Here is a 25393-nt window from a genome sequence, read left to right on the forward strand (position 1 = left end):
TGAAATGAAGCATTCCACTTCCACGTCAGCTAGGCTTCGATCAGTTCCTTTGGTTCCTCTTCTTCCCTCACTTGCAAAGTCAAACGCATGCATGTATATGTAGACGAATTAATGTACATATATGTAAAGATCCCTAGCCTTTCCTCGGAGGCTTTTAGTTAATTTGATGGAGAGCATAGGTATATTGACACCACTAGATAGCTAACCAGCTACTTAATTTCATGCCCTCAAGAAAAGCTTCGAATCTGATTCCATCACCGGCCAAGCCAGGCTGCAGGGAGACTACTACTATAGTATACACATGCACCATTCCTATATATATGTTGCTGGTTACATCAAGATTGATCCATCGATCAACCCTACCATCATCAGGCACTGACGCATATAGTATATTGCAGCAAGCAAGCAAGAGCTACAACATCTTAGTGATTGATCTCCAGGAGATTAATTGATGGCGAGCAATAATAACAAGCAAGGAGGAGGAGGAGGCGACAAGGTGGCATCAGCAGCTGCTCCCAATGAAGAGATTGACCCCAAATACGAGTGGGTCGAGAATGCCAACAACTTCCTCCTCCGTCTCACCCTCACAGGTTACATTCCATTCATCGTTGTTGCATTTATTATTATTGCATTTTGTAGTATTGATGATTAAGTTTCAAGATATGATGATATTTGAGATTGTTTTACATATATAATACTCATCCATATATGTACTATATATGAAGGGTTCAAGAAGGAAGATTTCAGGGTGCAAGTAGACGGCAAGGGCAAGCTCACCGTCCGCGGCCAGCGCCCCGCCGGCGCCGGCAACAAGCACGTCCGCTTCCACAAGGTCTTCCAGCTGCCCTCCAATGCCAGCGTCGACGACATCACCGGCCGCTTCGAGGCCAACGTGCTCACCATCACCGTCCCCAAGCGCCCCGCCGCCGCGTCTCCCTCCTCCGTACAGGAGATCAAGCAGCGCGCCAAGCAGGACGACGAAGACGAGGAAGCCAGGAAGAAGAAGGAGGACGAAGCCAACAAGAAGAAGAAGAAGCTGGAGGAGGACGTCGAAGCCAACAAGAAGAAGAAGAAGAAGCTGCAGGAGGAGGAAGCCAACAAGAAGAAGAAACTAGAGGAGGAGGAAGAGGCGAGCAAGAAGAAGAAGCAGCAGCAGCAGCTGGAGGAGGAAGATGCCATGGCCAAGCGAGGCAAACAAGCTGATGAGCAACAAGTGCACAAGTCTGCAACCGAGAGGAAGGAACAACAGGTCAATGCTGCACCGGGGCTCAGCATCGATCGTGACAACATGGCGGAGAGGGTGAAGCGGCGCGCCGAGGAAGAGAGAGCTAAGGCTGCTGCGGCGGCGGAGAAGACGACGACGGGGTTTAGCGGGTGGAGAGAGCGCGTGGCCGGGGAGCTGGAGCACCTGGGCGACATGAGGTGGGCGGAGGGCGTGGTGCAGACGGCGAGGAGGAACAAGGAGGTGATCGCCACCGCCGTCGCCGCCTTCTCCATCGGCTTCTTCATCTCCCAGAAGCTCTGCTGCAGGAGGTGATCGATCCACATCCACCCGTCTCATTCTCATCGATCACCAGCTCGCCCGCCGTTGCATCCATATCTATTCGTGCATGACAACGTACAGCAAATACACGAATGTAAAGCGACAAAGTCTGTAAATTTGGAAGGCATTAATATAGACCGTCCCTCCATATTTTAATAGATAAGATCTCCGTATTTTAACTGATAAGGTTGTTAATTTTATTTCACATGTTTGGTAATTCGTATTATTTAAAAAGATTTATATAAATATGTCAGAATTAAGTAATAAGTAAAATAAAGTTAGAAATAAATTCAATAACAACGAAATAAATGAGTACGAGAAACGATCAAAACATGCGTTAAAAAGACAATGACATCACGTTATAACATGTTTTAGTTTTCAATGTGGATATAATGAATCTGAACATTGGTTTAGCGAAAAACAGAACATTTTATAACCTAAAAATATTAATATACGGAGGAAATAATACCATTATCACATAGCCAAACAAAAAGGAAGTTACAGCAATACACAAGTTAAGCTTGCATGAGTTCGTCAGAAAGCTGTGGTGCATGCAGAGCCAACGCATGGGAAAGCAACCACAAATTTGTCAGTCCGGACTCATCCGGCGCCTGCCTGCCGCCTCAGTCCAAGAATCCTTGGTCGCGTGGATTACCGTATCCAGATCACTAGTGAATTCTATCGGAAAAAGAAAACACAACAGCCACGGCAAGAACGCAGCAGCAATTACATTACACCATCATATGGTGTATTGTACTAAGGCAACCTTTTCGTCGGCCTGAATCTATTCCAAAACTCCTGGGGGATTTCTCCTTGCAAGTAGGAGTATATAACAATAGGAAGGCTGCTCTGACTGAACAAGATAACCTCCGTATTATCATCGATGCAAAGCCTTCTAGCCTATCTGGTTACGCTTTTCTTTCAAAAAGTAAAAAAGAAGTTTATCTGGGTACGCTCGGAGTTGACCATCGCCCAGCTCCAGCTGCTGGGCGCTTCCCTGATTGCCGCATCTCCTGTGCTTTGGCCAGCTGTGCGGTCAGATCCTATTCAACAACGGAAGATTTCATCAGGGGAATGCTACATTTTGCAGACCAAAACATTAGTGATGGGCCAAAAAAAGTACCTTTGGTTTGAAGGAACCATCCAATGAGTGCAAGATTGTATCTGCAAGCCCATAATCGATGGCCTCCTGTGCACGGAAGTACCTTGGACCCTTGAGAAATTCCGCGAGCTCTTCCTTTGGTTTTCCAACTCCTTTAGACAAAAGTTCAAGGTAGTAATCCGTGTTTGTGTCTAACTCTTTTGCCTGAGCACAGAATAACAAAACGTTCAGTCCTGGCGAAAACATAAATCAGCCACACAGCATGGAGTTTGTCAGATGCTAAGATACTGAAAAGAAGAGGTGGATGTGACCTTAATCCACATATCAATGGCAGCTCCACCAGATTTGTGGACCTTAGGCAGGTACAGTTTAGCTGAAGCACATCAATGATGTTTTATCACCACCAGGTCAGTCAAAAAAACAAGAGAGTATGCACAGATTCAATTGCAAAATAAATAAACAATGTTACAATGTAACTTAGAAAAACAACATACTGATTGAATTTGGCAGCACTCCTCTTTTACCCTTGACACCAAGGGACAGAAGCATTGCAGCCTGACCATATGCCATGCTAAGATTGATTGTGTAGACCTTGGATTTGCTTCGCTGCAAGACCAAAAAAAAAAGGGATAGAAAATTCAGAGTATGCATTTATTATATGAAATCACGTCCATCCTTGAATTGTGTTGCATTCAATTTTAGAATTCCCGCCCACATTTTATTGGTTTGGTCACTTTGATTTAATCCCATGTAAAAGGTTTATATTCATGAAATTATCATTGTGCTAATGAATAAATACTAAAACTAGCCATCCTCTTCCCCCAGATTCAGTTGCCATGGTTGGTTCACCAATCACACTACTGAAATCAATTTAAGTGTCCCTAACCTTGGAAGGAGAAACTGTGCAAACAAAGTTCTAAATTGTTCCTAACATCCCCAATAGCAGACACAACCCTAAAAAGACAGTATCGCTAATATTTCAGAGTATATTGAAGAATAAAATAAAATATGTGTCGTAATCCACTGTTTTATATTCAGAATTCCAATTATTGCATGCAAGTTGTTTTTTGTAACATAAGCACACTAATGAAATCACATTTCATGGATGTAACCCTGTATGCAAATGCTGATACATAATCCGTATAACAATTTGGCATAATAATGAACTTCCACTAAATCAGAGGAGTAAACGACAAGGGCTTACGTTGATAAAATCAGCAATTGCAAATGCATCAGTTTCAGATGCAACCAGCTCATTGTTTTCATCCTGTTACAGCAGCACAGGATATAGATAAGCATTTCTTAAGGGACAATGAAAACATTGAGAAATAACATCTGCATGTCACATGTTATTTACCACTTTTATCGTTTCTCAAGATAAATGCTTACCATTGTTCCCGTAGAGTTTATATACAAGTAAATTGGCTTGGTGCGGTCATCATAATCTAGCCACAGAAATTGCGCAGCGATAAGCTCCGTTACTGCTGGAACAATCTACAAGTAGAACAATAAAAATAAAGGGAACAAAGTTCATAATTTGATTCAAAGTTTCAAACATTGAAACGAAATGTTCGGGATAATGGTGAAGGTATAAAGTCTACTCACAGGCATTCCAAGGAATATAATTCGAGAGTCCAATAGCAATGATGGCAGATCTGGAGCTGAACTTCTCATTCTTCTATATCCTCGCCCTGCCCTGCCCATGCTCATGCTGCCCGTTCCCATACCCATGCTGTAACCTGCTGGGCCCTCATGCATACCTGACAAGTTGTACATGCCAAATTCATCATAGCTCCTCGAAGCAGAAATGCTTTCCTGCAGTGCACGAAGGAAATATCATGATGATTTTGTTGTGTGAATGACTTAACACCATAGAACAAAATCAAGAAAGGTAATCAGGACAGCTCTATACGAAAAGCTAACCTCTGTAACTCTCTGTGATTGCCTATCATATGGGTTGTCATCATTCATAAACATTTCAATCTGAGCAGGGCTTAAGCCATAAAGGAATTGGGGAACATTCTTGTAATTATCCATCACTGCAAGTAGTCACCAAATAAAATGAGTGTGGCAAATAAATAATAACAAGAATGTTAGTGATAAGGTGGTTATAAAGTGAGAGAAATCGCAAAACAAAAACAGTATAGAAATAATCATCTTGATATTAAAAATAGAAACAGCTGCCATTTGTGTTCATGCATGAAGTGGACCAAAGATCAATCAAGGTTTGTCATTTGATTATAGACCATCCGTGGATCACTAAATTGAGTAGCCCATATCCTAGTTAAGTCAGTTGGATTACCGAAATGCTAGGAACCTAAGCAAAAGGGCTGCTGGCTCAACTTTTGCCGAAGAAATGAAACCACAAACTACATAGCATTTAGTCGGTTGCAATCAGGTTACATGGATCTATACAATTCTAAGATCATTCAGGCATGAAAATTGGAATTATTATACCAAAACTGTTAACAAAGCGGTGTGCGATTAATATAGGTTCAAACAGTACATCGTTATTAATTGGTATAGATTTAGCTTAATGCTCACTGAATGAATGGAAGTAGGAGACGTGGTAAGCACAAAATGGCAATCGACGCTGTGAGAGAACAGAAGACAAAAGTAGGAGTAAATGATTTGCCATCATCTTGATGCTAATTCGTAAGAAGTACAAACTGGTATCTCACTAAATTGGGCATTTTTCGTGGTTGATATGCGTGCGCTGCTGCCCAAGCCAAGCCGCGCGACCTAGCAAGATCCTAATACCGAGAGACCTCCCTACGCTACTGGGAAGTGGGAAGGGGGGGATGGGTAGTGGGGAAGCGAGCTCACGGCCATCTTTGAGGTTCTCCTCGCGGAACTGCTTGGGGATGTGGTCGTAGTTCTTGCGGAAGCCGTCGCCGTGGTAGTAGCACCTGCAGATGGCGGGCGGCCTCCTCGGGAGCCTCGGGGAGGAGGAGGGCGGGAAGGGGCTCCTGGCTGGTGACGGGGAGGAGACGGCGGGGCAGCGCAAGGCGAGCGCCATGAGCCGGAGCCGGCGGCCGGAGAGGAAGAGGAAGAGGATTGGTGGCCTCAGACTGATTCGGATAGCTCTCTCCTCTGTAACCACTTCTATTGCCGTAATTTGGGAGATTTTCTTCCCTTTTTTTCACTAAACACCTAGACCTAGTATTGTTTTCTTATTATTACATGACATTGTTTTTTTTTCTTTTTTTGAAAAAGTATATTACAATTTGGATTAATTTCTTATTATTACTACCACTCTTGCAGTTTGGACTTAGGCCCTGTTTAGTTCCCAAAAACTTTTCCTAAAAATATCACATCGAATCTTTAGATATCTAAATGAAGCATTAAATATACATGAACATTAAAACTAATTACACAGTTATGGGGGACATCGTGAGACGAATCTTTTGAGCCTAATTACGACGTGATTAGCCATAAGTGCTACAGTAACCAACATGTGCTAATGACGGATTAATTAGACTCAAAATATTCGTCTCGCGTTTTCTAGGCGGAATCTGAAATTTGTTTTATAATTAGACTACATTTAATACTTCAAATATGTGTCTAAAAGTTTGATGTGACATTTTTGCAAAATGTTTTTGCAATCTAAACAAGCCCTTAGACCGCGTTTGTCACCCCAAGTTAGTTAACTAAGCCTTCCTCGTTTTCCACGCGCACGCTTCTTAAACTGTTAAACGGTATATTTTTTACAAAATTTTCTATGGGAAAGCTATTTTAAAAAATCATATTAATCTATTTTATATTTGTTTGATAATTAATAATTGATTAATCATGTACTAATCTATTACTATATTTTTCATACCAAAATATAAGTTAACTTATGCATGCATAAAGAACGTGGCCTTAGGAGTACGAATAAGCCCCGGGTAAGTACTTTTTTTTCCAAAATATTTCACTTTAGGTTGAGCTATTCATATTTTTCTCAGCCCCCCTCTCCACTCCCATTTTGTATCATTGGTGAGTGGATTAAAACACCCAAATGCCTATGTCCAATCTTCAAACCCAACTAAGGAGTGCTAGCACTGAATCTGAGGAAGCTTTGGAGAGAGCACCGTAGTGCTGGTGACTTATACTTGAATGACCCATTTGAAAAACTTACGATTAGAAGGATCCATGGGTGATAAATGATTCTATCTTTTAGTTTTCTATTTATATTTGGATTCTAAAAACTATAGTTTATCATAATCTGAGTATTACTTAAGATAGCTTTTTTTTTTTGGATATTTTGTGTAAAACTGCATATGTTAGAAGCTCCATACACAAGACCAATGTATTGTCCTTTTCAATTCATTCACCATATTATTGAAATAGATTGTTTGATTCACTGTTGAATAATATATTTTCTTAAAAAATCGTCAATTTCACTACTTAGGTCGCTAGCTTTAAGCTATTTATAAAGTTTATTCCTTGAAATATTTAATTTTATCACTAACATAAATTTGATAACTCACAATAATAGTCTAACTATATGAGCCCTGATGATATGCAGTACCAAGTGCCAACTCATTATTCAGATGCAATCAATTTGACTTCTATATCTCATACTTAATGCTTCGCCTTTGCCGTCTTCGTCATCCCTCATCACATGTTCTTAAGTGCTACAGTGCAATGTCACTGACAACCTTGAGCTCGTGCTAAACAAACACGGCATCTCTATTTTGCATATCGACACTAATGCTGGTAGAGACTTCAGTGTGTCAGTAGTATGCTCAAGATTAACCTACACTGTTGTTGCTCGTATCATTGTCACAGGGCAGGAAGGTTAGGATTTGGGTATGTTCATCGACGGTAGAAAAAGAAATATATGAGATGGAGGCTAGAGTATGAATAACAGACCAAATGGAAAACATTTGAAAGTATTCCCATTTGAAAGTAGAAAGGTAGGTTAATTTACATGGATCTAATATACAAGTGTGGTTAAACAAAGCTGGACTAAAATGTAAATTTTTAGAGTAAATTGGTCTTGGAGCCACACATTATTATCAAAGTTTCACTCTTAGATCACCATTGAAGTTTTTTTTCTCACTTTGGACTAGTTATTGCTACCAAATGTTACACCTTGGATTAGGTATCCCCGTATTTCAATTAGATCAACCACCTCTATGGTTGATATGTCACTCTTATATATGGATAACCAAGTTCAAAGTACAACATATTCCAATAATACCTATTTCAAGGTGAAAATCACTTTACATATGGTTAAAAGTAATATGGTTAAAAGTAAAATTGTAGTAAAAATATACGACCCAAGTATAATTTATTCTTATTTTTAAAAAGTGGTTTATGCGTTAGCATAGTAACATGCAGGTGTATCATTATTGTGCATGGACGATATGTAGTATATAATCTAAAAGTACGATGATACATCGTACATCATTGATACGGTATGGCTATCCATAATAGAAATATGCATGCACATGCGTGTTTCATATTATAATTCATATCAAAATTTATCATTATCCTTCTAGGTTTATAATAAATCTAAGCGTGTATATAAAGACCCTTAGTTAGAGGGACTAATCAATTAGTCCCTCTATTTTAGTCCCTTATAGTCCCTAAAAACCCAAACAGAAAAGATTAAAAAGAACAAAAAATACTATTAGGCTATTAGTCTCTTTAGGAGAAACTTATTGGGTCTAATTTTCCTTCTTTACTTAGATCGCCGCGGCCCACGCCGGAGGCAGCCGTCGCTGCTGCTGCTTACGGCTTGTTGCTGCTGATTTGTGATTTAAAAAATAATTACTTTTAGTCTCTCTAACCAAATAGTAGGGACTAAAATAAAATATTTTAGTTCACGGACTAATTTTTAGTCATAAATTAAAAAACCAAACAAGGCCAAAATATACTCATTGATAAACGACGATCATAACATAATATAATTTCAAAGAGAGAGTACCAACCAAGCACATAGTGAGTTAAGACTTGGCAACCAGATCTTTTGTACATGGCAATATATATTATATTTATAAGATATATATCCACGGGTAACGATTGTTATAAGATATACCCTACCATCTTTGGACTATAGCGGAAGATCAAATTTGAGTCACGGATTAACCAGCGATCACAAAAACGATATGCATGCATGGCTGGCTAGTTTCCAGCAGCCACATTTTTCCAATGGTGCAAGTTGTTTGTGCACCACCGATCAGCTAACCACTTGACTAATTAGCATATCATGGCAAAAACCATGGCCGTTAAAAGGATAAGTAAAGAAGAAACGCAACAATTAGGACCCCTTTGAATCGCATGAATGAAAAAACGGATGAATAGGAAAAACATAAAATTCTGATAGAAATGTAAGTGTAAAATAGAAAATTGTAAAATACAGAAAAAACGTAGGAATGACCATTTGATTGAGAATTGTAAAATACAGAAAAAACGTAGAAATGACCATTTGATCGGATCACAGGAAAAACACAGAAATTTGAAGAGAGATAAAGACTCATAAGATTTTTTCCATGAGGTTCTACCTCTTGTTATATTTTCCTACAAAACTTACATAGGAAGAGACATTCCATAGAAATTTCATAGGGTTCATTCCTTTAATTAAAAGGGCTTTGTTGAAAAATTCCTATAGAAATAAAATCCTCTAAAATTCCTAGTAATTTCCTTTGAATCAAAAGGAGGCCTTAACTTTGCGTAGCTTAATGGCTACCCATTTCATTTTAAAACGAAAATACTTCTACCGCTCATCATTGATCTCAAAACATAATTATTTCTTCACGTATCTCATCATCTCAACCAATCATACTCATTCTTATTTTATTTTTTCACTGCGTTTTCTTTTCAAACATTCACATAATTTCTTCAATCATTCCCACATATTTTTTAATTACTATAATATTGTATCCAACTTTAGAAATGATTATATTTTAGAATGAAAGCTATACTACACGGTTAGCAAGAACATGGTACAGCATGACAGCAGCATTACTGCGTGTCTACGTAATAAAACACATAGATGATGTACTTAATCAATTAACTAGTTAACACATGGATGAAATGCAGCCGTATGGGTTCGTTCTTTTTGACGATGCAGAGGTAGGTTGGTATCATTTCGATGGATCAGGGCATTTCCATGTCCTTGATTAACAAATCAACGCCGGAACGAATGAGCGTCCTACCACCCACAGGAATCGAAGGAAACGACCTCCAAACCACTGACCGCTCACTTTGCTGCCCTCTGCTTTGCAGTTTTCTTTCCAGTGGAGCATGTTCAATTGGATGTTGTTAACAACAAAAGTTCATTTCAGAAACTAGCTTTCCAGCAGGTTTTGTGCTTGTGGTGTCCCACCAGTTCATAGTTTCAGATTATCCGGCTAGCTATCAATGTCGCATGTTTCACATTTGTCACCATATACTACGTTAAAGTTGGTCCCATTTCTATAACTTCAGTGTCCTCCCAAATTTGTTTATGAGTGGTTACAGATTTTTAATTATCTACTGACATAATAGACATATGCACCAAAGTACTTTAATAGTGAAAATAATATGAATATATTCAGAACAACCCTTTTATCGGTAGTTCAAAAGCTCCGATCAAGTGGATACTAAAATTTCCAATTATTAAACTCTGTATATAAATAAGAGTTATTTGGACTGAACTTTTTAGATAAAATGATTAACATGTTGCTAGTGAGCTGTATGATTCCAAACTACTAATATACTATGTATGTTGATATATATAATGATTTGAGATGTTTGTGGCATGTTTTAAACATACCGTCATGACTAAGGTTTACACATGGTAGGTCAGAGAGGCGTGCAAAAGAAATATTTACTGAAATAAAGGCAGAAAAAAAAGAGGCGTAATATCATGGCCGTGTCCATAGGCCTCAAAATGGTATTTGGTATGGATCAATGAGACGAGGGCCCTACATAACTTAGCAACAAATGTTTTGAGCTAGCTTAGCAATCGATGCTAGTGGTAGAGTTTTTTAAATGTGATTCCATGCTCTCCACAAAAAATAATATATTTTTAAAGAAGACGAAGTTTCAAGATTAGAAGGTGCTTAACAGTCCAAAAAGTTATTTACAAAGGGTGCCTTTTTTTTTTCTTCGACACCTCACACTAATCTTGTGTCTCATGCCAATTGCTATGTTGTTAGTTGTCATTGCACCAGGGATAAAAATGCTACCATTGTTGCATTAATCAAGCTAGTATGTATCTCAACGTCAACGACAAGGCACTACAAGTTGTACAAAATGAGGGCTACTACTCTACTAGGCCTACCAATGGACGGTAGCCTCAATAACCATGTCACTCCGTGCAATTCTAAAAATATGTAACATAATCCTATGAAGCTAGAAGGCAAATAACTCAAAAGAGAGGATGCCAATAGAGTAAGAGTCAATCTTACAAATGTATTCGAATTGGATGGTTATGAGCTCATTTAGGCTGCAATTGACGGTGGCGGCGATACAAATGATTAACTTGAGATATTCAAGAACAAAAATATTGTTGAACAACCATTACACCATTCCCATCTCCTAGTCCAAGACTCTTGTCGTCTTTAAAATACATGTTAATTTTATTATGAAAGAGTATATAAACATATCTTAAATTTTTTATGGAATCAACATTTTATTATAGCATATCTGACAAAAATATGGAAATAAAATTTACCTAGCTTTCCAATAAATAATCACTCGCTTGAAAAAAATAGAAGCTAAAAGAACATCAATAAAAAAAGTAAACAACGGGATTGGGATGGGAGGAGAGGTGTATAAAAGAAACATGGGATAACGTATGATTTTGTTAGGAATGGTAAATTTATTTTGAAATATTTATAAACTTATAGTAGTAAAAGCTTTGAACTTAGGAAATGAATAGTATAGCGATAAATTACGTAGGAATGGAGGGAGCAAGGTGCAAATAAAAAAGGGAGTGACGTGTAAGGTAGGCGGATGTCCAGGTGGCAGGCGGATCCACGTAGTTTCGGGAGGCAGTGGCTGGCGTGACCTGGCAACCAAATTACGACCGGAGGCAACGGAGGCCATCCGGAACCCAGCCAACGGAGCGGCACGAGACAAATCTATTGTATTGAATAAATACCAAAAGAAAAAAAATCAGAAACGGAAACCGGAGGCAGTATGGGATTCGGCCCACAGGAAATGGTTTGGCTGGCCTGGGGAGGGGTTTCCTCCTCCCGCCCCCGCCTCCCCTCGCGTGGAGTGCCCCTCCCCCCTCCCGTCCCGCCCCCGGTTTCTCCTCGCTGGGTTTCGGTTTCTCTCCCATTCGCATGGACGACGCCTCCTCCTCCTTCTCCTTCTCCTTCTCCTTCCTGCTTCTTCTTCATACGACTAATATCTATCTCCTTTCCATCCATCCATCCTCGACTCCTCCTCCTCCGATTTTTACACCTACCCGGCCACCCCGATCCCCCTCCCTCAAGATCCGATTTTTCTCTCCTCTTTGTCATGCCCTTGCAGCTCGGAGGAGGCAAAGGGAGGATCGACCTGCCCGCCACCGACAAGGACCGCCCCTCGTCCAAGAAGAACCGCCGCCGCCACAAGAAGCCCGCCGCCGCGCCGCCTCCTCCGCCCACGCCCACGCCCACGCCCACGCCCGTGCCCGCGATGCAGAGCCTGTTCGACACCAGCAAGGAGGTCTTCCGCGATTCCTTCCCGGGCTTCGTGCCGCCGCCCCAGGCCGTCGCGCGCCTCGCCGCCCTACTCAGTACGTATATCTACCACCTACCCTACCTAGTACAGACACTTGTCTCCTGCTATCACTAGCACATACTCCATTTGCCTACGTGCACCATCCATAACCTTGACTAGTATGCTCCTTCTTGAAACTCCACTGCTCTAGTAGTTGGGGGGAATTAAAGCGAGGTTTAAAGTTTCATTCTTTCCAGTTGATTTGCAAAGGACATGTTTATCGTGCTTATTAGTAGGATCGATGTAGTACTATCGACAACGATGGCAGTACATATCACCTGCACTGCACTGCACTGCAGGTCACCAACAACAAGCTTTTCCTTTCCTCCCGTGACAGGTCCGTTTTTGGTATGGACCATCTTTTGCTATTCAGGTATGGTTTGGTTTTGCCGTGCCAGCCATGGCTTTGCCCTTGGCTTGTGAGCTCTGGCAGATACTGAATTTTCCTGCACCCTTGGTGGAACTGGAACACACCACCGGCCGGAGTCACCTCAGGTCGCCGGGTCCCGGGTGTCGGGGTGTATTTTCATCTTGGCACTTTGACAATTAATTCATGATGGGCTGCTGCACATGCTCAACAAGCCACTTGATTTTTGTTTTCTGTTTTTTTGGATTAGGATGGCTTTTGTGTGACGTGGGTTGGAGAAGAGGACGGATGACTCCGCTTTTAAGCAGTATATAGATAGATAAATTTGTACCGATACGTGAAATCATCTAATGAAGTTTGTTAGAAACACTGTTTTTAGGTGGGGCCAGGGGCTAGCTTATATCAATGCTGCCAATATACAGCTCATCTTTTCGCCTGTGATTATGCTTATAAGTCAAAATATAGAGTAGATTTTGGGTTTTTTCACTGTAGTTTATTTTTCAGCGTTCACTTTTAAATCGCTAATAACACGTATATAAAAATTATATTCATAAATTATTTTTTATTTGCAAATATGCTGTTTCAAACCATCACCGCCTAGTAGTATGAGCTTTTTTTTCTTAATCGTGTGGTACTCTGCGAAGGCTTGATACATTCTGCTTCCTAGCAGGGTGGTTCCTTTAAAGCTTCCAAGGATTTCATGTAGCTGAAGTCGACTCATTAACACTGAAACTAAACTAGGCCGTTTTTTTTTGCTTGAGTGCTTCAGTAATTATTTTTGGCATTTTTGCCTGTGCACGTCTATATGCAAATACTTGTGACTCTTGACATATTAATCCAGATCGTGAGACCATTTCATCTCATCTCCTTCCTTTTGTGTGCAGATGATTTGAAACCACATGATGTTGAAATTGAGCCAAGTATGTCATGTTTCAAGAATGTTGATTCTAAAGGGCCTCCTAGGGTGACATATCTTCATTTTTACGATTGCCCCAAGTTTTCGGTAATTTGACCTTGTATATTTTTTAATAAAAGATCTAACTGATGCTCTGAAAGTCAACCTAACTAATGTTCTGTGCAGTTTGGTATATTCTGCTTACCAAAGTCAGCTGTAATTCCCCTCCACAATCATCCCGGGATGACAGTCTTCTGCAAGATACTGTTTGGCTCCATGCACTTGAAGTCCTACGACTGGGCTAAAAGTGCCCCAGATAGTGATAGTACTGCACTTGAGACCTCAGAAGGTTAGTTGGTAGAATTGTTTTTCTTATCCTTTTTAACAACAGTCCCCGTTCTTCATTCGTTTTCTGATCTATTCTTTTTTTCATGACCACAGGAGCTCGTTTAGCGAAGGTAAACACAGATGCAGTTTTCGATGCTTCAGCGGAGACCACAGTTCTATACCCTGAAAACGGAGGGAATTTGCACTGTTTTACTGCAAGGACACCTTGCGCTGTGCTTGACGTGATGGGACCCCCATACAACCGTGCGGATGGAAGGGACTGCTCATACTACGATGAGTTGCCATACATGAGTTCATCCGGTGAGTTGTTGATTCTTCATCTTTCCTATAGATCTTTTTGGAAAGAGATTTCTCGACTTGGAAGCAAATAAATTGTCTGTTGGATCCTTAAGTCTGCTAGCTGAGAGAAATGGCATTCGATTTCAGGTGGTGATGCACGGTACGCGTGGCTCAAAGAAAATCATAGTACATTCGAGATGAAAGGTGTACAGATGCCACAAAGGTTTATTGTCTAGAAATGACACACAAAATCATTCTGTGGCAACACCTGCAACCATTTCCTCTGAAGAATATGGTCCTCCTCTAGCTTACTGTAGATACCTGTAACGGCGAAGACAGGGCAGATGGTACAAGGGAAGATGTGGCCACTAAGCATACAGACTAGCAAACTCTAAGTGACACAGTGTTTGGTTTCTTCTTATTTTGTCAGGATTGAAACAATCTCTTGTGATTTTTCAGATGACTGTGCTTCCTCTTATGTTATCCTCTGATAGTGCAAAATTGGGATTGGGCGATACATTGAACAAGTCTTTGTTTTTTGTGTCATGATCATTTTTTTGGTTTCCCTGTAGAACTGTACACAGGCGTTTTTGGAAAGTGATCATGTACCGAATTCAGACTGTAGTTTTTGCTTGGTTTATTGAACAGGGAAGCTAGTACCTTTTGCCTCCTAGAAATAATAGGCATATTACATACATATAGCCTTTGTTCATGTTTGAAGGGCTAGTAGCATTTTGTTATTGAGCAAAGAAATCTGTCCCTTGCCTAGCTACTTGCATACCCTGTTGCTCTTAACTGCTCAGCTCTTGACACTGGACAGCAATGGTGGCGGGAGGGATACTGCGTTACTACTGCTACGTGAGGAAGAGATAGAATGATTCATGGTACCCAAATTCGTAGTCGTAGCAACTAGCAAGTACTAGTAGTTGATTGTGACTCGCTGGCACTCCTATGGAGAAGCTAGTTCTAATTTCGTATTACTACATTACCATCCTTATCGTTATGCTTTTATTTTTCACTATAATTTAAATTTTCATTTTTTATTATAGTTTATTTTCCAACTTTGAGTTTTGGACCGCTAAAAATATATATATATATATAATTTTTATTTATAAATTATTTTTTGTTTACGATCGTAACACTTGCATGGTCGCCATCTAAAACTATCTTTGACCGCTGTACCAACACACAGACACAAAAGAGAACATGTGAGTATGTAGCCATTATAAAATATCCTTCTAACACTCTTGTCTTGTCACTTTTGTTTACTTATAAACTAAAATTTGAAATTTAAGTTCTTACCATAGTTTATTTTTCAGCCCCTGCTTTTAGAGCATCTCCAACAGCTCATCTAAATTTGGTCATCCATATCTTTATTTAGATGATCATCTAAACTAGTTTCATCCTTTATATCTCTTTGTATTTCACTAGATCATCCATATATAACATCCTCTATATCTGTTTGGAGAATGGAGAAAGACCATCCAAATATGAAAGTTCTCTATCCTAATATGGATGGCATCTAAATAAGCTGTTGGGGATGCTTTTAGATTGCTAAAAAACATATATAAAGCTTTAATTTATATTTTTTTAGTTACAGATATACCGTTTGACTTTTTTCAACGACACCAAAAAATTAGAAAACAATTATTGGAAACAATGATCTTGAATTGGGAGCAGGAACGTAATAGTATTATGCGAAACAACAGGTGAGTATATACAAATTTTTATTAGCAAATATGGCATTTATTTTTTATGAAAAAAGGAAAAAAAACCCACTAAGCATTTCTAGAGCAAGTACGAAAAGAGTGAGTGTGGTAGCTATAAGGATCTGTACTCTTGTAAAAAAGAGTAGTGGTAGTGGTAGTGAATTTGCCACCACCATCCACTCTCATTACAATTTTACAATTTAGCTCTTAAATTTTTTGATATTAAAAAACAGTTAAATATAGATTGATATCTACATCTATTTTATATAAAAATTTGATAACACATCATAAAATCTATAGCAAAACACGGTACTTATATAAGATTGGATATCTAGATGCAGAAGAAAATTTAGATCTAGAGATTGAGTGGGTTAAGAAAATGATGTCCACCACCGATGCAGGTGATAGATCAATATTTGTGAATACGACAATACGAGTAAAAATATATTAATAAAATATCCTTCTTTATTAGATCAAATATAATATATATAGAGCAGTTTAGATGATGTGACATATTTATAACGAGTATCCTATATACAGGCAGCCGGAAGGGTGAAGGGTACCTGAGAAAAGCCAACGGGCTGGGCTGGTCTGGTTGGAGTTTTGGGCTGGCGACAGAGAGTGTACGTGATCCCGGCCCACAAGGCCCCTCGGAGGAGATACGCCGGACGGCCACCCAACCCTCCCCTCCCCTCCCCTCCCCTCTTCCTTCTAGAACCCTCCCACCAGCGTCGGCGGCGGCGGCAGCGTCGGCGTCGGAGATGAGCGTCTGGAACTACGTCGTCACGGCGCACAAGCCCACCAGCGTCACCCACTCCTGCGTCGGCAACTTCACCGGCCCCAGCCAGCTCAACCTCATCGTCGCGTGCGTTCCCAATCTCCCTCCCTGCCATCCACATCTAGGGTTTCTTTTTTCTTTGTTTGATTCACTCCCAATTCGGGCTACTCTCATGCTCTAGGGTTTCACGGCCGCTCTACTTTATTTACTTGTATGGATTGGCTGCTCAGCGTTACATTGTTGTTAAACCCTAGGCGCTCATCTTTTTCTATTCATTTTACTAATTTCCACACATGTACCAATATTGCAGGAAATGCACCCGTATCGAGATCCACTTGCTTACTCCTCAGGGCCTTCAGGTCGCTGCTTGATGATTTTTTTATCTACTTTCATCATGATGATAATGATAATGTGCCGCTGCAATGTCCTAACATTACTCTTTTTGTTTTTGTTACCAGCCTATGATTGATGTTCCCATATACGGCAGAATTGCAACGCTTGAGCTCTTCCGCCCACATGTCAGCCAATTCTGACTTGAGATACTGTCCTCGCCTTGCAGTCGCCGCTTCTGACACTAATACCTACTTATCTCATCCCTTTCAGAATGAGACTCAGGACTTCCTTTTTATTGCGACTGAAAGATACAAATTCTGTGTTCTGCAGTGGGATGGAGAAAAATCAGAACTTCTCACTAGGTTTGGGCACTTGCTCTATTGGTTTTAGCTTACAATGCAATGACTGGTTACAACCCTTTTTAGCCATAACATTGTCTAGTCAAATGGTTCAAACTGACTGTAATGGAAAATTATGGATCACTGATCCCGCACAATGCTATCGAGTTGTCGTCTAGGTGATTCCATGTGGCATTGGTAGTTCCCCCTGTCTACCAGCTGCTCCTGGATAAAAGAAGATTGAGACAGCAAGAGGCTATCCTTGCCGCTGGAGTCAGTGCTCTCTATCCCTATTGACAGCCTCTACACTGATGAGAGGGTGAGCAAAGTGTAGGTGGTGGAAGTGAGTGAGGGAGAGGAGAGGTGATGGCACCTTATTTTACTCTGACGAGATGGTGAGCCAAGTGTAGGGGAACTGGGGAAGTTATGGAGGGAGGGGAGAGGTGATGACAGCTAATTTTGGGAAGTGAGGGAGGGGAAGGGAGATGCGATGGCAGCTAAGTTTAAGAGCGGGAAAGATATCCAGAGTAAAATGCCTCAATAACCATGGTCCCACAGTTTGTTTGCAGAAGAAAATAATAATGCTAATCTCTGATAAATTTCAAGAACTATTACTTGTTTAACTGATAAATGATAAGTACAATCTGTTTGTAATATGTAGAGCGATGGGAGATGTTTCTGATCGCATTGGTCGCCCTACGGACAATGGACAGGTGTGTAGTGTTTCCAAATTGTAATTCCAACTTTGCTTGCAAAACTATGAAACCACACCTTTTATGTAGATCTATATGCAGTATATATAGGAATGCTCTCTTTTTGCCTCTTATATCTGGCTTGTTACTTATAATATAGATTGGGATCATTGACCCTGACTGTAGACTTATTGGTCTTCACCTCTACGATGGGTTGTTTAAGGTAAGTACCTTCAGTTTTTTTTTAAATGCAATTCGTCCTTGCTAGCAAGCTACCACTGAGACTTTTACACCATGGCCATCCAGGTTATACCATTTGACAACAAAGGGCAGCTGAAGGAAGCTTTCAATATCAGGTATCAGGATGCCAATGTATAATTAAACACATTAGCTGATGGAAACATTTGTGTAGTGATGTAGTCAGGAAAAACATGTGCCCTGGTAATTGGTAACTAAATTGTTGGAGCATGTTTGTGTGCTTAATGTGGGAGGGTCTTTGCGGTGAGATTTCCTATTGTTTCTCCAGTTTGCTTTTGTTGGAGACATTCAAACAACCAAAAAGTACATAAAGTAAAACAAGCTCTCTTTTGCTTTCTTAGTTCTTGTATCTATGTCGCTTTATCCACACAGGAAAATGAACCAGATGATTGGTGTTATCCTATTACAGTAGCTTACGTGATTGCCGGCCAACACAAACATTTCTTATCATAGACTGGAAGTTGTGTTGTGGTCGGAATGCTGATTTCTGTGATATGGGTCTCTATGGCTTCTGTTAAATATATCATTACTATTCAGGGTTAGTGTTTCATTAAGGCTGGTACATATTCAGACATTTGACCTTACCAGAGAGTAACACTTGCATCGTCTTTTGTCAGGCTTGAAGAACTTCAAGTTTTGGACATCAAATTCCTGTATGGCTGTGTTAAACCTACAATAGTTGTCCTCTACCAGGTTTGCTCACTTCACTGTAACTTTTTTTACCCTGGAATTGAAGTCTGAATCCAGTGGGATAGTTTTGAACTACATCAATCACTTCACTCTATTTGTTTATTCTTTTATGCTATTATTTTGTTTGTATATTGTTCCATTGACTAATATACATTTCACTGGACATAGGGGGTTGCTATTGTGCTCAAGTAGTTGAAAGATTACTTGCTGTTACACACCTTTAATCCACTGAGTGTATAGGCAATTTACATTATATGTTACTGTTGGATTTCACAGGATTGAGACTTGAGATTGGCAGAAATGCTGTTCTTTAGTTTCTTTTATTTATTCAAAATATCTGCTGGTTTTCTTAGATCCTTATGAATGCTATTTTTCTTTTCATTCTAGTCTGTGCATGCCAACAGATTCCAACACTTGTGGCTTCAGAGTGTGTGAATTACTTAACTGTATCATAGAATGAGAAAAAAAGTTCCATTCCCACTCTTCATGGTTCCAGTAGGTGTTGCTTTTGTAAGACACTGGTATTATTTCTATGAAATTTCTTACTGGTTTTAACATCAAGTTTTGCATTGATATAATGAAATAAGAATCCTTACGGAATGATTTAATTTTCTTTTCTTTCGGGACACTGACCAAAGTACTTTTTATGAATGGTTACCCATTCTTCTTCCTTTCCTTATCATACCTTGATTTCTGTTATAAGTGATGTGGCCATTGTGGGATAGTAAAAGATCTGAATTAATTTGCATCCTATATACCAGGATAACAAAGATGCAAGACATGTTAAGACATATGAAGTTGCATTGAAGGACAAAGACTTTGTTGAGGGTCCTTGGTCGCAGAACAATTTAGACAATGGTGCTGGTCTGTTAATACCTGTACCAGCTCCACTTGGTGGTGTCATAATTATTGGTGAGGAGACAATAGTTTACTGCAACGCCAATGCTACATTTAGAGCTATACCAATCAAACAGGTAATATTTTGTTCTCTAATATGGTTCTCATATTCATAGTACCTACTGCGTATGGAGGTATGCTGACATTCCATAACTAATTGTTTCTTAATCTTTCATTCTTGTTCAGTCAATCATAAGAGCTTACGGACGGGTTGACCCAGACGGTTCACGTTATTTACTTGGTGATAATACAGGCATATTGCATTTACTTGTCCTTACCCATGAACGAGAAAGGTACCAGCTCTGCACTATCTTGGACCTAAAGGACTCTTGGATGCGTTCATTTCAGCTTTTTTTTATTTGGCCCATTAGCATCACGAAAACGAGAAATGTGACTGGCATATGATTAATTGAGAATTAAATACTAAAAGTTGAAAAATGTATTTATTTGATTTTTTAAAGAAACTTCTATATAGAAAAATTTCTCACAAAACATACCATTTAGCATTAGCAGTTTGAAAAGCGTGCTAACGGATATCGAGGGAGTGACTAATCTTATTAGGTAGAAAAGAACGGGGCCTTGGTCCATTTCTCGTTACTCACATGTCATAGGTAGGGGCCGAGGGATCGAGGCTGGGCCTCGATCCCTCGGCCCCTACCTATGACACACAACTGTCCCCTTTTGATGTACTGGTTACATTTTTAGGGTAACTGGTCTGAAAATCGAATGCTTGGGAGAGACTTCAATTGCATCATCAATATCATATCTTGACAATGGCGTTGTCTATGTTGGTTCTCGATTTGGTGATTCACAGGTGAGTTAATAGCAGATTTGAATTATAATGTACTGTTCTTTTTCCTAGTCCAAGCTAGATAAAAGAAATAATTCTACTGTACTATCCCAATCCCTACCACTAAAAATGGAAATAGAAGTAATCAGGCACTCTACAACACACAAAAACATGCATGCAAATGCAATAAAATGTGTCTTCATATTTTTTGGGGCTTCATGCATTAATTTTAATGATTACCTGTGCTTAATGCAGAATGGATAAATTTCAATTCCTTCTGTACGTTGACACAATTATTGTTCTTGACAGCTTGTAAAACTGAATCTCCAAGCTGATGCCAATGGTTCATATGTTGAAGTTCTTGAACGATATGTGAACCTTGGACCCATTGTGGACTTCTGTGTGGTTGACCTTGATAGGCAGGGGCAAGGTCAGGTTGTCACTTGTTCAGGTGCATTTAAAGATGGTTCCCTTAGGGTGGTTCGGAATGGGATTGGTATCAATGAGCAGGTATTGAATTAAGACATATCCAATATATCCAATTTTATTCTGCCGCAAGTTGAGCTATGTTTTCTCTTATCATGTAAATTAGGCTTCAGTAGAACTCCAAGGAATCAAGGGTTTATGGTCATTGAAATCTTCCTTCAATGATCCATATGACATGTATCTTGTTGTGAGCTTTATAAGCGAGACAAGATTCTTGGCTATGAACATGGAAGATGAGTTAGAAGAAACTGAGATAGAAGGCTTTGATGCACAGACTCAGACTTTGTTTTGCCAAAATGCTATCAGTGATCTGCTTATACAGGTGCCTTTTTCTAATCACTAATTCATTTTTGTTGCATTTATTGGAAGTAACTAATGCATGAATCTGTGGGGGTATGGAATTTGAAGAAACCCTGTTTTGAAATGCATGAACGAATCCTAAGTAACTAAACAAAAATCATTTTGGAATCATTTTAATGTTATTTGACAGGTAAAAGTTGTCTGTTAAACTGTATATTCTGTGTTTTTATCCATTCACCGATTTAGTTAGTTTAATAACTGTGTCCTGTCAACTGCTTTAAATGAATACTCAAAAAATGTTATGATTTTTTACTTTCAATGACAGGTTACTGCTAATTCTGTTCGTCTGGTTAGTTGTACCTCTCGGGAGCTAGTGGATCAATGGAATGCACCAGAAGGATTTTCAGTCAATGTTGCATCAGCTAATGCCAGTCAGGTAGGTTTCTTGGGATCCCTTTTTTCTCTGGAAAAGTTTCATCTTGTTAAAGTGCTCCTAGAATTTTAGATACAGGAGGCATAAGTAATACAAGAATGTGAAACTTATTGAAAGATCCTCTGCGGATTTCAGCATTTGTGCACACGCTATACCACTTTAAGAATAAACAGTCCACTTTCAGTTTCAATAGTGTGAACTCAATGGCTTAACCACCTTTTGTGTGATAAAAGTATGCACTAGGGTCACAGATTTTTATAGGCCGAAGCTGCCAATATACTCTGCTTGATACTCCTAACTGCGGCGAGTTTGAATTTTTCATCAGAGTTTTTTAAACACATTATGTATCTTGCAGGTTTTGTTGGCAACAGGTGGTGGCCATCTTGTTTACCTAGAAATTAGGGATTCTAAGCTGGTTGAAGTGAAACATATACAGTTAGAACATGAGATTTCCTGTGTTGATTTGAACCCAATAGGGGATAATCCACAGTATAGCTCTCTGGCTGCTGTTGGGATGTGGACTGATATAAGTGTTAGAATACTTTCACTTCCAGACCTTGAATTAATCAGGAAGGAAAATTTAGGTGGAGAAATCGTTCCTCGGTCTGTTCTGCTTTGTACCTTGGAAGGGGTATGTTCTTGACCTCACTACTCTTGAAAAAAGATTGTAACTACGTCTACTGACATATACTTGTTTTTCATTCCAGGTGTCATATTTGCTCTGTGCTCTTGGAGATGGTCATCTGTTCAGTTTTCTGTTGAATGCAAGTACGGGTGAATTAACTGATAGAAAGAAGGTTTCTCTTGGCACCCAACCAATAAGCCTTCGTACATTCTCATCAAAGGGTACAACCCATGTGTTTGCTTCATCAGATAGACCAACTGTCATTTATAGCAGCAATAAGAAGTTGCTGTATAGCAATGTCAATTTGAAGGAAGTCAACCATATGTGTCCTTTCAATACAGCTGCTATTCCTGACAGGTCTCTTCCTCTCTGATGTCTTTTCACACGTCATTTCTGATTATATCCATCAGATTTTTGTACATCTCCTTGATTTTACACTGATATGAACACTCTTATGTAAATTATGTAGATTGTTTTGTTTCTTTGGACAACTGTTTTCATTTTTAAATTCATCACTTATTACCTATTTGCTATCCGGTGCAATTTGTGGGCCTCATTAACGTAAATTTTGTTTAGGCTATATCGATTTATTTGAATCAAAACATTATTTATCGTAGGATGAAGCCTCATATCTTTACTGAATAACAATGGTGTTGGCGCCCCCCTGTTTTCTTATATGATGCATGTTTTGCTCAACTTTCAGCAAGTACCTTGTATCATAGACATGAACTAGTGTTGCCATCACTAATAAATCAAAATAGCAGATTCATTCTTTGCACATGATACTTGATTACAAAAAATGCTTCTGTAACCTCCATCTCATTAGTTCGTTATAGAGTGTTTATTTTGAAGTAAGAACTATACTAACATGGCAATAAATTGAACTTTATCTTGCAGCCTTGCAATTGCCAAAGAAGGTGAACTCTCAATTGGAACCATAGATGACATCCAGAAGCTTCACATCCGTACAATCCCCTTGAATGAACAAGCACGTCGCATTTGCCATCAAGAACAGTCGAGGACGCTAGCATTCTGCAGCTTCAAGCACAACCAGACTAGTATAGAGGAAAGCGAGACACATTTTGTTCGTCTTTTAGATCATCAGACTTTTGAGTTTCTGTCAATTTATCAGCTCGATCAATATGAGCATGGTTGCTCCATCATTAGTTGCTCATTCTCAGATGACAATAATGTTTATTATTGTGTGGGAACAGCATATGTTTTACCGGAGGAAAATGAACCAACAAAGGTAATTTGTCTGGGATCTTGATGTCGTGTTATTCTTATAAAAAAATCTGTTCGATTTTCTGCCCCCTGTACCTTCTATCTCATTAATAGTAGGATTCTTGATTTCTCCTGCATATATTCTTCTACCTCATCAATAATAACATCAGTGGTTTCTCCTGCATATAATACTTACGTGTCAATGCCTCATGGTGTAGGGCCGGATCCTTGTATTTGCAGTTGAAGATGGCAGACTGCAATTAATCGTAGAGAAAGAAACTAAAGGAGCTGTCTATTCGCTAAATGCATTCAATGGGAAATTGTTGGCAGCTATCAACCAGAAGATTCAACTATATAAGTGGATGCTACGGGAGGATGGTTCACATGAGCTGCAGTCGGAGTGTGGCCATCATGGGCACATATTGGCTTTATACACTCAGACTCGTGGCGATTTCATTGTAGTTGGAGACTTGATGAAATCGATATCCTTGCTTGTGTACAAGGTAGGGTTTAATTGTTTACTGTGCAACATATGATGTACATAGTGTTATATTCCTAGCTTCCATAGCAGCAGCTAATGTTTTTCTTTTTGGGCAGCATGAGGAAAGTGCGATTGAAGAGCTTGCTAGGGATTACAATGCAAACTGGATGAGTGCAGTTGAGATGCTTGATGATGACATCTATATTGGAGCAGAGAATAACTACAACCTTTTCACTGTGCGCAAGAACAGTGATGCAGCCACAGATGAAGAGAGGGGCAGGCTCGAGGTTGTTGGAGAGTACCATCTTGGAGAGTTTGTGAATAGACTCCGGCATGGTTCGCTCGTAATGCGCCTTCCAGACTCAGAGATGGGCCAGATCCCGACGGTCATCTTTGGCACAATCAATGGAGTTATTGGCATTATTGCATCCCTTCCACATGACCAGTATGTATTTTTTGAGAAGCTCCAGTCCACTCTTGTGAAGTTCATAAAGGGTGTTGGCAATCTGAGCCACGAGCAATGGCGGTCATTCCACAACGACAAGAGGACGTCGGAGGCCCGTAATTTCCTGGATGGTGACCTGATCGAGTCATTCCTTGACCTAAGCAGAAGCAAGATGGAGGAGGTGTCCAAGGGGATGGGGGTTCCCGTAGAGGAGCTTTCCAAGAGGGTGGAGGAGCTGACGAGATTGCACTAGGCCAATAATACGTACAAGGAGAAGAAGATTGCTAGAACTTTGATGATATGTATATTTTGCTAGTTTAAACCTCTGTTGTTCCGAACGTTGATGCCGCTGGTCGCACAGGAATGGACGTTCCTGTTCCATGTGGTTGTAGCTTACTCATTTTTTTTTTTTGGTTGGATGCTCCAGTAACGTTTATGATGTGGTGGCAGTAGTAGTATTTGGTGTTTTTTTTGGGTGAGCGACCGAAGTGAAATCTTTTTAAGTAGACTGAGCAGTTGTACAAGAAGGAATGGAATGGTAAAGCTGAGGGTTCATCATGCACTGAAACTTAAACTGGGTAGGGTACATGATGGAACTGGCTGGGTAGGCTTTTCATCCATCAGTTTGTTTGATGACTTTATTAGTTGTTTGACTAGTATACATACATACATATACGTGTTATGTTTGATAAT

At 39.7% G+C, this 25393-nt stretch overlaps 4 protein-coding genes across 4 annotated transcripts; 3 read left to right on the plus strand and 1 right to left on the minus strand.

Moving 5' to 3' along the window:
* Positions 1 to 364: 364 nt before the first annotated feature.
* LOC102704812 (inactive protein RESTRICTED TEV MOVEMENT 2-like) lies at positions 365 to 1775 on the plus strand. Its single transcript, XM_015837497.2, has 2 exons — positions 365 to 590; positions 726 to 1775. Exons 1-2 carry the CDS (start codon positions 452 to 454, stop codon positions 1535 to 1537), a joined length of 951 nt encoding a protein of 316 aa, XP_015692983.1. The 5' UTR covers positions 365 to 451; the 3' UTR covers positions 1538 to 1775.
* A 709-nt stretch (positions 1776 to 2484) lies between these two features.
* Positions 2485 to 5766, minus strand: LOC102722579 (ATP-dependent Clp protease proteolytic subunit-related protein 1, chloroplastic). Its single transcript, XM_006654806.3, has 9 exons — positions 5472 to 5766; positions 4569 to 4684; positions 4251 to 4460; positions 4035 to 4139; positions 3850 to 3912; positions 3140 to 3251; positions 2957 to 3018; positions 2667 to 2849; positions 2485 to 2586 (listed from the first exon to the last, which is right to left on the minus strand). Exons 1-9 carry the CDS (start codon positions 5662 to 5664, stop codon positions 2485 to 2487), a joined length of 1146 nt encoding a protein of 381 aa, XP_006654869.1. The 5' UTR covers positions 5665 to 5766.
* A 6101-nt stretch (positions 5767 to 11867) lies between these two features.
* Positions 11868 to 14845, plus strand: LOC102722860 (plant cysteine oxidase 2-like). Its single transcript, XM_006654807.3, has 5 exons — positions 11868 to 12348; positions 13584 to 13702; positions 13781 to 13943; positions 14036 to 14242; positions 14369 to 14845. The coding sequence occupies exons 1-5, from the start codon at positions 12090 to 12092 to the stop codon at positions 14455 to 14457; spliced, it is 837 nt and encodes a 278-aa protein (XP_006654870.1). The 5' UTR covers positions 11868 to 12089; the 3' UTR covers positions 14458 to 14845.
* Positions 14846 to 16614: 1769 nt separating this feature from the next.
* Positions 16615 to 25139, plus strand: LOC102699310 (DNA damage-binding protein 1). Its single transcript, XM_006654808.3, has 19 exons — positions 16615 to 16795; positions 17019 to 17067; positions 17167 to 17226; positions 17312 to 17403; positions 18041 to 18092; positions 18232 to 18294; positions 18378 to 18427; positions 18947 to 19022; positions 19781 to 19993; positions 20103 to 20209; positions 20622 to 20730; positions 21016 to 21216; positions 21299 to 21514; positions 21818 to 21928; positions 22281 to 22556; positions 22633 to 22907; positions 23448 to 23799; positions 23993 to 24277; positions 24372 to 25139. Exons 1-19 carry the CDS (start codon positions 16692 to 16694, stop codon positions 24951 to 24953), a joined length of 3273 nt encoding a protein of 1090 aa, XP_006654871.1. The 5' UTR covers positions 16615 to 16691; the 3' UTR covers positions 24954 to 25139.
* The last annotated feature ends 254 nt before the right edge of the window (positions 25140 to 25393 follow it).

This window comes from Oryza brachyantha, chromosome 5 (genome assembly GCF_000231095.2).
Source record: "Oryza brachyantha chromosome 5, ObraRS2, whole genome shotgun sequence".
Taxonomy (NCBI): domain Eukaryota; kingdom Viridiplantae; phylum Streptophyta; class Magnoliopsida; order Poales; family Poaceae; genus Oryza; species Oryza brachyantha.